This window comes from Chrysemys picta, chromosome 14 (genome assembly GCF_011386835.1).
Source record: "Chrysemys picta bellii isolate R12L10 chromosome 14, ASM1138683v2, whole genome shotgun sequence".
Taxonomy (NCBI): Eukaryota; Metazoa; Chordata; order Testudines; family Emydidae; genus Chrysemys; species Chrysemys picta.
The window spans coordinates 17070487-17085067 of record NC_088804.1 but is presented as its reverse complement, the minus strand read 5'-3'; the positions used below and the strand labels follow the sequence as shown (position 1 = coordinate 17085067).

Genomic DNA, 14581 nt, shown 5'->3' with positions numbered 1-14581 from the left:
AACATGTGATGGTGGGCCTATGATCCTGGATTGCCTTAATCCAACCTCAGGACTAGGGATATTCCATGCTTTCACCTACCCTCTTCTTTTCACCCCCTCTACACCCTCATTCATTCTTGGGGTGCCTCTTGTGATTGAAACAACCACCCTGTGCTTTCAAAGGGCTGCAAAACGGCACTGTGAAATTGCCACAAAGGGCATGAAAGCCTGATGCACCTTGACCTTTTCCATCTCACCCTAAGACTCTGGGGACTTGACTACTCTAACCTTTTATTGTTATTATTTTTAAAGTGCTAGTCATGGTGGGAGATCTAGTGCAAACAAAGTGCAGGAGGTAGCAATATCGCACGTAGTATAGGCAAATTCCATTGGTGATTGGGAAATTTTAAGAAAACAAGCTCGTATATACAAGACCAAAGTAGCCTTCATAGCCTTGTCTTCACCGGGAAAAAAGGTATATTTTAAACAGGCATTAGCTGTTGTAATAATTAACCTGTTAAAATCTTAGTAGCAAAGCCAAGGCAAGTTGTAGTCTTAACACACGAGCTGGTTAAGGTAAATCATTCCCTCTAAGGGATACACACCGTCAAAGATAGTTTTTCAACATGGCTTTTGCTTTCCTTATATTCGTTAACCAATTAGTCTAGTCCCACTGGCTCAACTTTGAAGCTTTTTTAAAATATATGTACTAGTGGGGAAAGGACGTGAAAGGGAGAGAAGGTGGTGGGGAGTAGGGATCAATTCGCTTTCTTGTGTCACAACACTCCCCTTTTTCTTTTTTGAATTTTTCTCACAGATGCGTCCCTAGTTGCAACACCTGATGCCAGACTCCTAAAGTAGCTGTAGGGTTTATGCTAAACACAATTGACATGCTGCATTTTTAAGAACTTTCAAGAACAAAAATAATTCTTCGTGCTAGGGTGCCGGCCTGCTCTTTCGACCTGTCTGCACACGTGATAAGTGCACTGGATAATGTGGAGACATGTCCCATTTCAAAGCTGAACTGATACCGAAAGTTTCAGGACTAATAACTGCACTTAGGTCCTATCCGTAGTAGTGCTTATGGCTATGTGTGAGACTAATATGGTGGCAACATATTTCATGTCCCCAACTAACCTGCTATAGAACGTATTTCAAACATGACTGGAAATTCCAGTGCGTAAGGAGAGTCTGTAACATCGGTTAGGATAGCATGACTGCAGAAAAAATATCCTTTTCTTCATAGGACCGGGAAACCATACTAGTGACAACTGTGTTGGAAAGCAGTTGACAACACGGTTCTAGACTATGGCACTGATAGTCCCACTTTCCTAGCATACCCCCAGAGTCTTCCTTGCATTCTACTGTCCTTTGGGTTGGCTACACACATGTTGCTGTGGCCATCCTGCCCCTCTCCCCATCAGCTGCCTTCTGGGCAGCACACCTCATTCACCAGCGTCCCTCTCCCTGCTCCCACTCACTGGTGCATTCCCACTGCTATTGTCGGCCCTGAGCCTACTCCACTTACCTGCAGCCTTTGCCGCCTGCTGCTCTGGGAGGGAGAAGGGCGTAGGAGGTAGAGCAAACAAAGGAAGAGGAAGAAAGGAGGCCAAGGGGGGACAAAGATGGTAATGGAGGGAAAGTCAGACTGTGGAAAGAAGCTGGATTAGGTGATGGAGACATATTGGGGGCAATCTAGGATCACAACGGAGCAAACTTACCTGCCATATAATTGTAATCAATGTAAAGCACCCTGCTTACGGATAAGCTTGTATTTATCTACAAGTGTCAGATCCTCGTAAACTAAAATGTAAAACTATATAAATACCCAAAGTGTGTGTTTAAATACGTGCAGGAAGCTTCACACCGGGCAGTAATAGCAGCAGCTATAACACTGTTCAGTTTAAGTTACTCTCTCCTGACTGTTATTTCCATTTCTTCCTCTGCATATTGCCAAACATCTATTGCTTCGGAGCATTTCGCCTGGAGGCAAAGATCTACAAGTTTCACTGTATGTGAAACCCTTCATCATTCTATTTTAGACTCCGCTGCTAACTCAAATACAAATTGCTTCCGGATTGCACAGCTCCTTTACCAGCAGTTTGCAACACATTATTTCAACCCCTGTCTCTGGCCCTAGGAGAGAGGGAAAACAGATGGAGAATGATTTGGGGGGAGGGGGCCTTTCAAAACTGAACAAATATCGGGGAGGCATCCTGCAAACAGGTGCACCTTCCATTCACCAAAACAGGACTTCAACAAGGCAGGTAGCGCCGGAGTTCATCACTGGCATGGCGTTGCATTCAGTTACCGCCCGCCCCTGAGCACTGCCTTGCTAGGATCCTCGAAGAGATTCCCTATTCAAGCTAACTTGTGTCCCTGTCTCTGGAGTGACACCGTTCCCCCTGGACGGCCAGTTTCCTTTAGCTGATTCGTTGATCTGAGCTGCGCTTGGGGAGATCGCCTCCCTCCCCTCCCCATCACTGCTCCAGTATTATCTGCCTTTGCGCCCCGGGGACACGGGCGAGGCATTGAATACGGAGCTGCTCTATTCGCTCCCTTATCTTTGTTGTAAATATCACCTGCCAGATGTGAACCCTCCGCCGCAATCCGAGAGTTCAGAAAGAATTCAGTCTCCGGTACCCGCCTGCCAACCAATGGAGGAGATGTTAGTGCCGGTCCCGCATCTAGACTGGGTGCAAAGGGGGTGGGGGAACTTTGGCCACTTACATGGGGGCTCTGTGCAGGCGTCTTGGTGGTCCTTTTCCTTACATCCCCGTCCTCTCATTGGCGCCTTTCCCCTCTGCTAGTGCAATGGGATTTGCACTAGACCCTCACTGGTTCCCCCCCCCCCCCCAGGTCCGTTTGAAACACCCCTGGCATTAAGGATCGGAGTTAATCGACAGACGTGCTCTGGAGAAATAATTCCCAACCCATCTCTTACCAAAAATCCCCATTTATTGATGAATTCCCTCCCCCGACCCAGTAACTAACAGCCGGGCTCTGAGCTGCTCGAGAATTCGTTAGGGAAGAATTGATGGAAGAGCTCAGACCACACGATTTATCCAGCTAGGACTTTACAAGCAGGTTTGGGTTCAACAAGGTACGTAGGGACAGACACCGGGCGTACACATTGGGCAGGTGGTTTTGTCTCTTCGTTTGGGGGAGGAGGGAGGCTTTTCAAAAATGCCCATTTCCCAGAGGTTTAGAGCCAAATTTTGAAATACAGCCATTATTTGTCAGGATCAAAAAACTCCTGCTAATGCAATTAATGTGGAGTGTGTATAACTATAGAGAGAGAGTTTTATAATAGATCATAAAATGGTGATGGAAAGGGAAAAGAGGAGGGGGGCCTGGTGCGCTAATGAGAACAATCCGGCGCGAAAGCCACATTGATTTTTGTTACCTTTGTGACTAAGGATTAATCTAATGCACACGCGTTAGAAATCCTGTCCCAAGGACCTGCACTGAGGTGGAAGCTCCCAGCTGAGCGGGGACTCGGGATGTCAGAGGACCGCTTGGGGGAATAGGGTTCGTTTTATTCCCGTGCCTGTTTCTCTTACGAGCTGGAGTCAAATCATGCCCCTTTTAACAGTCTGCATTTAAAGAATGCACAAAAATCTGCTCCATCCCCTTCCACTGGTCCCTGCGCAAAACTCGGAGGCAGCAGGCCCTGGGAGAGAGAAACGGGGACGATATTGGCCTAGGGGTAGGTGGCATGAGGCAGTAAGATGGGGGGAGGGCAAGTCGGGTCCCTGCACAAACGCAGGAGCAGCTGATGTGGTGCAAGGGGACTCTGGAAGGACCTGGCACTAGGGGCTGACAGCTGGGTGCGGGGCGCTGGGTCCCTCTCGCCCCCTGATCGGGGACACGCTGCGCTGGAGAACTGGAGCCCAGGTGTGAACCTGAGTTGCAGGGAGCGCCCGGAGCTGTGCAATCGAAGGCAAGAGGAAGTGGGGGGAGGGGAGGTATAGACCTTCCAGGAAAAATGGGGCAGCGTGTTTCGGCCCCAGGAAAGGGAGGCTCACGGTCTCCCCGTGCAATGCCATCCCCGCTCTCCGGGATGCTTGCGGCCAGGCATCAACCACGCCACCCAAAGCGACTTAAGCAGGAGACTTTCCTCCAGCCGGTGTAAAAGCAGTTCTGCCCGGCGCCCGCGCTAACACGGGTACATCTCCTCCCGCTCCGGGGGGGGCAGGCCTGTGGGCAAGGGGAGCAGGTAGGCGGGGGTCTCTCTCACCAAGTCTGGGATCAGAAACGCACCGCGCAATGCGCCTGGTGTGGGCGGGGAGCTGAGCCCAGCCAGCCATGCAGGACCGCAGGTTTTGTGGGTCAACATGGGCCAGACCTGCAAAACCCAGCACAGCTCACTGCAACCTGCCCAGGCTTTCTGATTGGGAAGCTCAGTCTTTAAGGCCCAGCCCCCTACTGGGTATGTCTATACAGCAATCGGGGGGGGGGGGCAGAAAACCTTCCGGTGGTCTCGCCTTTCGGGCTCATTACGGAAAATCTCCCCCTTGAGTTACACTCAGGCAATTCGGATTGGGAGGCGGTGGGCCAGGCAGCTCTACCTCCACAACAGCCTGCGGGGGGTGGGGGGCATGGAGAAACCCCCCACCACTCACCCTCCTGCCTGCCCTCTTTCCCCCTCCGCGTGGGGCTCGTTGCGGGGCCTGGGGGAGGGGGCGGACCCCCACCCCCTAGCACCCAGCTGACACATGCCCCAGCGTCTCCTGCAGCCTCGCGTCGTGCTAGGGCTGGTTACACTGGGGGGAGAGACAATTAGCCAGCCCGGCGCTGGAGATTTCGGAGCGATCCGCAGCGTCCGCTCACCCGCGCCCGGAGAACCAAACCCCGGAGCTTTGCTGGGGTGAAATGTCATCTAGAGCCCGCCGACGGGAGAAATGCCCCTGCTCGGGACTCAGCTCCCCAGGCCGAGGGAAAAGCCGCCCCTCCAAATGACAGACAGGAATCGGCTCTTAACCTCGTGGGAGAGAAACACTCCGGCGTGCGGCCCGCCCGGGCGAGCGAGGAGAGGGGGCGTTCACACGGGAGCGCAGAATGGAGTCGCTGCCCTAGATAGACAGATGGGGGGTGTAGATCTTTTTTAAAAAGCCAGGCAAGAGGGAGTTCACAGCTCCCCGGCTGCATGCGCCTGGCCGCCCGGAGAGCCCGCCGCTGCAGCCCGGGAAGGGATGTCCCGTGTAGACCCGCTTTAAATGATCCTGGGGGAAAGAGCCCAAGCCACAAAACCCAGCTGCGAGCGTTCTCCGCCCAACCCCTCTAGGGCCGGGGGTGTCACATCTTCCCCCACGTCCCTGGTTTCCCAAAGGGACAGCGCCCTGCACTCCCAGGTGGCTTTCTTTCTCCTGCATCCTAAAACGTACTTAAGAGGGATCTAATTCACCTCCTCTTTGCACACACACCCCCGAAAAAGAAAAAAAGACGGGACCTTCCCAGGCCCCTCTCCCCTTTTTCAAGAACGAGCTAGGGTATTTCTTGTACATCTGGCAGCCAAGTCTTGCTGTAAAATAAAATCTTCCGTACTATCCCCCCCCCTTCCCTTTCCCGTACAACCCACCCGTTCTCCTCCCCTTCACTGTTCCCACCCTTGCTTCGACAGGCCTCTTGCCTACATCGGGCCAGCCAGTTTCTGCTCCTTCCTCCGGGCTCTTTAGACAAAATGCACCAGCGCCGAACCCTTTTGAGTGTGCTCACCGCTTTGATTTTGGCTACAAGGCTCCTTCCTCCACGGGGGTGGGAGTCACTTCTGAGTTTTCATGGTGTTAAATAAGTCAACCAAATTCCTAAGGACAGGATCTAGGGCCCGGAGCCTTCCACGTCCACCCCATTGCTGAAGGCCAGAACAAATCCGAACCCCTCGCTAACAAAAAACTGGTCTATTGTTAAAGTCCCAGAGCAGAAATATTTAGTCTAGGAGGCAACAAAATAAACTGGTTTAGGGGTGAAAAGGGTGGAAGAGAAGGAGGCCATTGTACTTCCTAGCTATGATTCCTCTGTACAGAGCCATGCACTTTCTGTATAGAAATATAAAGGAAGTGCACTGCAGAGCCCAACCTCCTCTAGAAGGACAAAGCAGCAGGTGGATAATTTCAGTAACTCACAGGTGCTCATGCTTCTAGAAAGGGATGGGGGACTAAGCTGAACCTAGAGAGAAGATTAGCTTGGTTAAGCTGATGAGGGAGGAGTGTATGCCAAATCTCTCTTGATGGAAATCAATGGAATAACTCACTTAAAGAAGAGAATTATGCCTCGCATTTATAATTCCCTGTGCTCTAAAATAATACCCCCTTTTAATATAAGCTCTGATACTTTCTCCTCTACCGAATCATTAGGAGTTGTGCTCAGACTAATCGCATGCACAGACCTTATTTCCAGTAGCCAGCCCCCACCAACTACAAAAAAAATTCAACCTTAGATAGTGTTTAAAGCACTGTCCTGTGTAGCTCAGTCTAGAAATGCTCAGCATTACAGCTCAACAAGCAGTTACCCGGTGTTGCAGTGGTTGCTCCAGCTGCTGCCCTGGAGGAGGTCAAACATACTAACGTCTTCCCCAGGGCCCAGCTGAGCAGGAAAGGGAAGCAAAGGAGTATGACAAGGGCCAAGCTACTCTACCTCTCAACATCCTAAACCAGCTGTCAGGCAGCCAATTAGGAGTTGAGGGTTACTTTGCATCAGACCAAGAATAAAAGGACCTTATGCCATTAGTTCTGATGTATTTCAGAAACGCATTACAGCTGAAAGCTTTAGAGCCTCTCCCAACACACCCCATAAGAGTTTTGTATTTTTGATTAGATTAATTTTCTAAACCCAATGCTAGAAAGACATTATAAACAATACCCTACTCGTAGGTGAATGCCACCCCCCTGCTGCGGAGTTTGTTATTAATGAAAAAGTTTACCACACCATGCCAAGAGTTCATCTGCACTGGCTGGAAGCAGCGCATAGCTCTTCCCACAGCCATGTTTGTAAGTATAGGGCCAAATTCTTTTCAGCAGTTACCACAGCTGAGAACTGATCTTTTTGCTATCTGACTTTTTTCGTCCCCAGGATGTCAAAGGCATTAACAGTGCTTTAATAGTTTTCCCTCTGCATGGCAGTAGGACCCATAATTTATCATTTTTAATGTAGGACTGAGTTTTACATGGCTTAATACTGCCCCCAGTGAAAGTCACAGGTAAAGCGCCAATGAACCTGAACAGGTTAGGTTCTAAGATGAATAAAACAAAAACACCCCACATTTAAAGTTAAAAAAAAAAAAAAAAAGTCTGCTAAAACCTTGTTTCTGCCACTTAGGGACACAAAAGTAAAGGTATTCTAAAAAGGTAATTCATATTTAATGTCATTAATTAAATCATTAGTCTGTTTAATTTGTCTTTGAGGCTAAAATGACTCAATTTTAGATGTACACTAGAGGTAGTGTACATTTACATGTTAACAAATCTGCATATTATATGTGACTCATCTGGTACATAAATCTAACAGTAAAAGACATACATTTTTCTAAAGGCATTAGTGTTTATAGTGTATTTAGGATGCATAGTCATTAAAATGAAAAAGAAAATTCCCTATGAAAAATAGTTACTGCACAGGATATAATTTCCAAGTTAAGTCTCAGCATCATACTGTACATTCTCCCCTATCTCCAACTCAAGGTAACAGAAGTAAATAGGCTACAAGGGCCTAAATTCTTGTAAAAATGACATTTAAAAAAATAAAAATATTTGAATTATCAGCGTGCAAAAATACACAATATACATAAAACTAGAAATTGTCATTTGTTTTAAACCTGTATAATTTAAAAACTGTCAAAATGATTGTTTTACTTCAAATTAAAAGTTTAAAAAAATAATAAACCCTCAGGCAAAAATTGTGGACCCAATCTTGCGTCCCAAAACTCCCATTAAAGTCAATGATAGTTGTGGGTGCATAAGGAATGCTAGATCAAACCTGTAGGGAGCAAGGCCACATTGATTCCTCCTCCCTACCCCCATATAATACATGAAGGTTTTTAGTGGACATTTTAACTCTGACAAAGCAGGATAAACATGCCATAATCATACAGTCTCACAGAATAAAGTAAATATCAAATTGAAAACATTTGAACCAAGTGAAACCTTAAATCCAATATAAATTTCCTTCAAAGGAAACTTACCTAGTCTCGATAAGGCCATTGTTAGCAGCATTTTTTATAAAGAGATGAAGAATGCCAAAATATCTACAATTTGATGATTGGGAGTAGTGATATCACTGAATAGTTAAAAAGGACAAGGTTCCCACTCTTAGTGGATATGCAAATATATACTAACCATTAATATGCAACAAACATATGTATACCACACATACATATAGATACACTGACATATACATACCTGGATAGTCCTCTAATACCCAGGGGTAAGGTTAAATAATACATTCAAAAGACATTATTAAATACAAATACACTTTAAAAACACAGAGACAACATTTTATCTGTTGCAAAAATGTATTTGATTACTCAAGTAAAATTACAGTATCTCTGTTAGTATTAAATGTTAAAGAAACTGGACCTCTTTTCCTTTCAACTTTCCAAGAAAGTGCATGTAACAGTCCAAAGTTGTGTTCCCCACCCCCCATATCTAATACAAAATAAACAAACACTATCCTTGTTCCCTTGGTCAAGAAGTAGGGCTTGGTCTTGCAAGGAACATATGTACATTTTAATGAAAGTGATATTTCTTATTGTATATACAGGAGCATCTACATTTGTCCATGGAAGGTTGTTCAAGATGCTATACTTAGCAGCATTGTGAAAGTCCAGCACATTTTCTATAATGAATATACCTACAAGGCAAAATGTTACGTCTCAGTTTCAACTACCAAAACAACACTTTTGTATCTTCTCTAATAATCTGCGTGCTTATTACTGTACAGAAACTTATGAACATTTAAGACGACTCAAGTAAAAAGCACAATACAAATAACAGTTCAAAACGAAAAATGTTAAATCTACAAAAATTAAAGCAGTTTTAATTTTATAATAAAAATCAAAAACTGAGCTTGTAAAGGACCCACACTGTTCAGTCATATTCTCAGCTTTCAGTCCTTTTCTTAATTCTGTTTGGAAAATTAAACAATGTGTTGCTGATAAAATTTCCAGCGAGATCAAAGTATACATTTATATACAGACTTTTATTAGAGATCTAATGCATCACTGAGGTGGTGCATCAATACCAGAGTTCATGTTAAACTGGATATAGAAAATAAGTTAATGCCAGAAAAAGATCACCTAGCAGAACAGACTTGCAACTGCCATAAATGTTACAGCATGTTTACAGCACTCTAGTCGATTAGTATTTAGTTCAAAATACAGGAGACCAAAGTTAATGCTTGCATTTGTTTGCAAAGCAAGGTTATATCACTAATAAATAAGCTCTCTTAGAACTCTAGAAGTAGAACATGGTACAAAAAGAATGTCTTTATAATGTTGTCGTTTGTAGACTTGTAAAAAGCAACCCTAGGTTGCACTATTTGCAGGAATGTTATTGATAAGGTTTATTCTAATTTGTTACAATTTCTTTGTTGTCTTCCACAAAACGTGTAAAACGGAAGTTTGTCCCATTTTCATTGCTTGCCATTTTCTCCAGACCAGCTAGAGGTGCATTAGGTTCAGAATTCTGGAGCTTCTCCAGGCTTCCAGTCAACCCACTAATAGGTGAACTGCCTCCATTGCCCAGGCTTCCAGGAATTGGAGGGATGCCACCATTCTGAATGACTGAGATCTCATTGGTCTTCATAGCCAAGCCATTGGAGAGTGCAGCTGCATACTGATTCCAGAAGCTGGAAGGGTCTCCGTTTCCTGACCTTGCAGCCAAATCTTTCTGAAACATTTCTGGGAATTTTACAGGATTGCCTCCTAGAAATGTCATGGGACCATCCACGGAAAGTCGTCTGCCTCGTCTCGCCGGAGTGCTGTTCCACATGTGAGTGCCCATGTGAACCTGCAAGAAGGGAGTAGGTGGAGGAAGGAAGGTAGTTAACAGTGGAATTCATTCTGACTGATCAAATATACCTTAACACAAAACAAAGAAGGCAGTCCATGTGTCTATTCTTATTTATGTAAAGAACACCACTAAAGGTAAAGGATGTAATATTCCAGTTCAGATCAGTAACAACAAATAAGATTCATCTGGACCTAGGTACCAGCATTATGCAGAATGCCCATCTTTTTCCTGCTGAACAATACATTTCTTATTACTCTTTTTCATTACATGTATTTAGTTTATAATAGCCTTATGTTATTCAGTCAATTGCAGCTAGCTACTTTCAGGATTAAAATTGCTATGTCCACTTTCATTGCAATGGTAAGTATTGTATTTGACACTCTTTACCCTATAAATGTCCTTTTCAGACAGGAAGAAAGTATCCTTTACTGATTGCTCATCGGAGAACCTTGTGTATAGACAGAATGGCCTGAAAGTAATTATTCATCTCACATTACTGGCAGAAATCTCTAGAGAAATACTCTGTCAACAGAAACATGTACACAGTAAAGTGCTCAACTAGTGTTCTAGAACTTAAGTATATTTGCTTTTTCAACACATCAGTAGGAAATGTTAGTTATATAATCAATTAAAATAATGCCTATTAGTTCAAGAATTAGTTAGAAACAAGTCTGTTGTGAGTGAGAGTTATGAAAATACTATATTTAAGATGCAGTGCTTAATAAGTAATGTACGCAGTACACTTCATGCATATCTTTAATTAAACACCCTCTAGCAACATTCAGCTATCCTGTTTCATAGACTACATAGTGAGTTTGGTGCATTTTATCAAACCAGAAATAGCTTGCTGCATTAAACTCTTCAATCCTGTTCAAAACGCCAGGCACCCAGCATGAGACAATCTACTGGTGCCAAAGCTAACCAAATAAAACCATTTTTCATACCCTAGATATCTAAAAGTAGCATTGTTTACAACATTACAGGTGTAAATGTAAATAAACAAAAACAAAAAAACCCACAACAACAGCAAGAAGGAAAGTACCTTAAGATTGCCTTTTGTCGTGAAAGCTCTTCCACATATAGTGCAGGCAAAAGGCTTTTCGCCAGTGTGTGTCCTTTCATGAATCTGCAAAGCACTAGAAGATGAAAATGTTTTCCCACATGTGTTGCAGTAGTGCTGTTTGGGAGTTCTTCGGGGTAGAGTTGGAAGCAGAACTGGTGATGTGGCAGAAGATGGCAAAGGCCCCAGAGGAACAAGACCAGGCGGTGTTTCTTTGCTATCCTGAGGAGAGCCGTGCAGAAAGCCATTAACCTCAGTCTTTATGAGAGATGACAATGAATTAGCAGGTATAACTGAAGAGTTCTGATTAGGGCCAATATTGGAATTGGGCTCAAAAAGCTGTGATGGCAGATCTCGCATTTGATGTGTCAACATATGCTGCTTCAAATTACCCTTTGTGGAAAAGCCACGATTGCAAACTGTGCAAATAAATGGTCTCTCTTTGGTATGACTTCTGTAATGAATGTCCAAGGCACTCTGACAAGCAAACGTTTTGCCACAAATGTCACACGCTGTGTTTTTAAATTTACCTCTATCTCTGAAAGGAAAGAGCATACTCAAAGATTCTTCTTTAATTATTTTATCTGTGTTACTAGATGTCAAGTCCAAAGCACCACCGTTAGCAGGGGTTGGAGACAAACCATTGGCAAACTCACTTGGTAAAGCTCTTAGTTGTTTCTCTTCAATACTTGGTGATTTGTGGTAATCATTAGTGCTGTTGGATGGGGACAAAGCCTGCATAGAAGAGGTAGACTCTGAGATAGCAGGACTTCCAGCACTTTGGCTTTCCATATCACCACCAATAGACGATGAATCATTTGTCATAACATCCCCCTCCACTGACCCATTTTCAACTGATTTTAAGCTAGCTTGAAGTTGTTCAGCAAGTCCTGCATTGATCATCTTCATTTGATTTTCTAAAGCAGCAATACTTGACATTTCCAGTGGCAGAGGGGAAGAAGATAAGCTGTCTTGGGATGCATCCACAGATTTAGGTGTATCTGGCACGCTGCTGTCAGGACAGTCTTCCATGTTCTCATCTGAGAAGTTGTCTAGATCATCAAAATTCTTCTCATCAAAAGATCCGGTGTCAGATTCCATTGACTCTGGATAGTTTTCTGTGACAGGCGTATTGGGAATCTGTCCTCCCATATGCATTCTGATATGCTGCTGTAGCACAACAGCATTGGTGAACTTTTTCTGGCAGATCGGGCATGAATGTTGTACTCTCAGCGGGGGCATGGCACGATGAACACTGTAATGAGTCTTTAAATTTCCTTTAGTAGTGAAAGCACGACCACAAATTTTACATTTAAATGGCCTTTCGCCAGTATGTGTGCGATAATGCATTTTTAATGCACTCTGGCAACTGAGAACTCGATGGCAAATAATACACTCATTAGGATCGGTTGCCTTTTTGTCAATATTTTCCACCAGTTGCTGCAATTTTGATGTTTCTGATGCCGACGTTGAATCTAGTAGTCCTCCAAATGGAAACTTTGCCTTAAATTGCTCCGACATTAGAGGCATCAGTGGATTTGTAAAAGTGACAATGCTGTTCGAGCTGGAGTCTGCTGCCGGTGAACTCACAGAGCTGTTAATATTAGTGAAGGAGTTTGAAGTGTGAGTGTTTTCTTCTGTTTTCCCATTTGTGGTAGGCAAAGCACTGACTTCTGCCTCATCTGAGTGTCCATTTGAATTTTTTATAGCAGGATCAGCTACTCCCGAGTCACTTTTGACAGAACATGGAGGGCTAGCCAAATGATGGCTAATGGGAATAGGTTGAGGCTCCTCAGTTTTGATAAATGGTGTCAAGCTTGGAATTGTTGGTGGGAGTGGCAGGCCAACAGAAGTAGTCAAAGTAGACAAAACTGGCTTGCTGTCCAGCCAGCTGGTTACAGGTTTCTCTGGTGGGATAGACATCCCATAAGGAATACCTGTGCTTGTCGGAATATTGTCCAAATGCTCTGGCACTGGGTATGGATTCATTTGAATATGAGGGTATTTTTCTTTATGACGCTGAAAGTGGACTTTTAAATTTCCCTTTGTGGAGAATCTGTTTCCACATATGTTGCATTTGAAGGGCCTCTCGCCAGTGTGAGAACGTAAGTGAATCTGCAAGGCACTGTCACTCCCAAAGACTTTCGCACAGAACCTGCATTTATGTTTAAAAAATGCCTCATCAGAAGTACTTTTTGCTTCAAAAGCAGTTACATTTGGTGGCTTGCTTTTTCTTTGCTGTGCCAAGGCAGTCAAGGAGTTTAAATCCTCTGCAGGTGTTCCAAGATTGGACAAGGGGTTGGAGAAAACCGAGTTATTAGGGGCGGGTTGAGGTAGAAGTGGATTAGATGCAGGACTTAATAAACTGCTTATTGCAAAAGCTGGTGAAGATGATGCTGATACTGGTGGGTTGCTGAGCTGTGAGCCACCAACATTTGAAGCCACTTTTTCTGAGGATGGTGTTGTAACTGCTGCTGCCAGTATGTTAATATTTGGAGAAGAGCCACTACTGGATGGAATTATAGTATTGCCAGAGTTGCTCTGAGGTAGCTGTATAGGGGGTAGTTGTTTCAAACCACTGATGCTGGCAGATTGACTAGCAAGGCTTTGTGCTAATCCAGCTGCCGCAGCCAGCTGCTGGGATAAATGGGAACTTAACGTGGACAAGGGGTTGGCAGATGTTCGTAAAGTACCTTGAGAAGGGCTAGATGATGTTGACACGTCTGTGTTTTGGGAAGCCAACAATAATATTTGGTGACGAATTTGTTCAATCAGTTGCAACTGGTGGATCTGCTGTTGCTGTAAAGCCAACAGTTGCTCCATTAGGGCAGGTACAGCAAGCTTATTATTTGACGCACCATTACATCTCGCTTCCTGTGAGAACTGTGCTACCGCCACTTTCGTACTTTGAAGGTTTTCTATTATGACATTGCTATTTATCACTGAAAAGTTGCCTAATGCTGTCAGATCCCCTATTTGAGGTAGAGAGGTTGTTATAGCTGAGGTACCCATTGTGGAGCTGTTACTGCTTGTAATACTATTGTTGACGCTCTTGGAACTGCTACTGCTATTGTTAATGCTGGAAGCCTCCGCATCCATGGATTCTTCCTTGTCAAGTTTGTTATGCTCTGAAAGGTCACTGCAGTCTACTTGATCTGTGTTATTAACTGTGTCATTCATCTGTTCATCAGGATTATCAGAAGGGGAACGAGGAGGGAAGGTTTCAGAAGGAGAAGCTGGATTTTCATTCACAATTAAAACTAATTGATTTTTAGTACAGTTCTTCTTGTGTTGCAGGAGATCTGATAATTCAAAGAACTCAGCACAGCACCTGCCACAGACATGGGCATCCTTGTTCTTAGTGGTTCGATTTGCGTGACCCTTTTCTGTGTTTCCTAAAACATCAAAAGATGATGGATTAGAAACTGGAGCAGAAACACAGAAATTTCTCTAGGACATTTTTATTTTAATCTACTGTTTTTAACTCTCAAACTACAACACGCAAAGATTGTATGTGAAAACAGATCAATATTAGTGC

The 14581-nt window shown here is 44.3% G+C and overlaps 1 protein-coding gene and 1 long non-coding RNA gene across 8 annotated transcripts in view; both read right to left on the bottom strand.

The window, feature by feature from the left end:
- The window catches only part of LOC122173919 (uncharacterized), a 304056-nt gene extending 301391 nt beyond the window's left edge, over positions 1–2665 (bottom strand). The window contains exon 1 of the long non-coding RNA XR_010592553.1: positions 2562–2665. This is a non-coding gene — a long non-coding RNA (uncharacterized LOC122173919). The remainder of the gene's footprint in view (positions 1–2561) is intronic.
- A 5801-nt stretch (positions 2666–8466) lies between these two features.
- The window catches only part of SALL1 (spalt like transcription factor 1), a 16522-nt gene continuing 10407 nt past the window's right edge, over positions 8467–14581 (bottom strand). For all 7 annotated transcript variants that reach the window (XM_005289802.4, XM_042852245.2, XM_065567069.1 and 4 more), the window contains 2 exons: positions 11026–14438; positions 8467–9980 (listed from right to left, as the gene is read on the bottom strand). In XM_005289802.4, coding sequence (XP_005289859.1) covers positions 9540–9980; positions 11026–14438 — 3854 coding nt within the window. In that variant the 3' untranslated portion in view covers positions 8467–9539. The remainder of the gene's footprint in view (positions 9981–11025; positions 14439–14581) is intronic.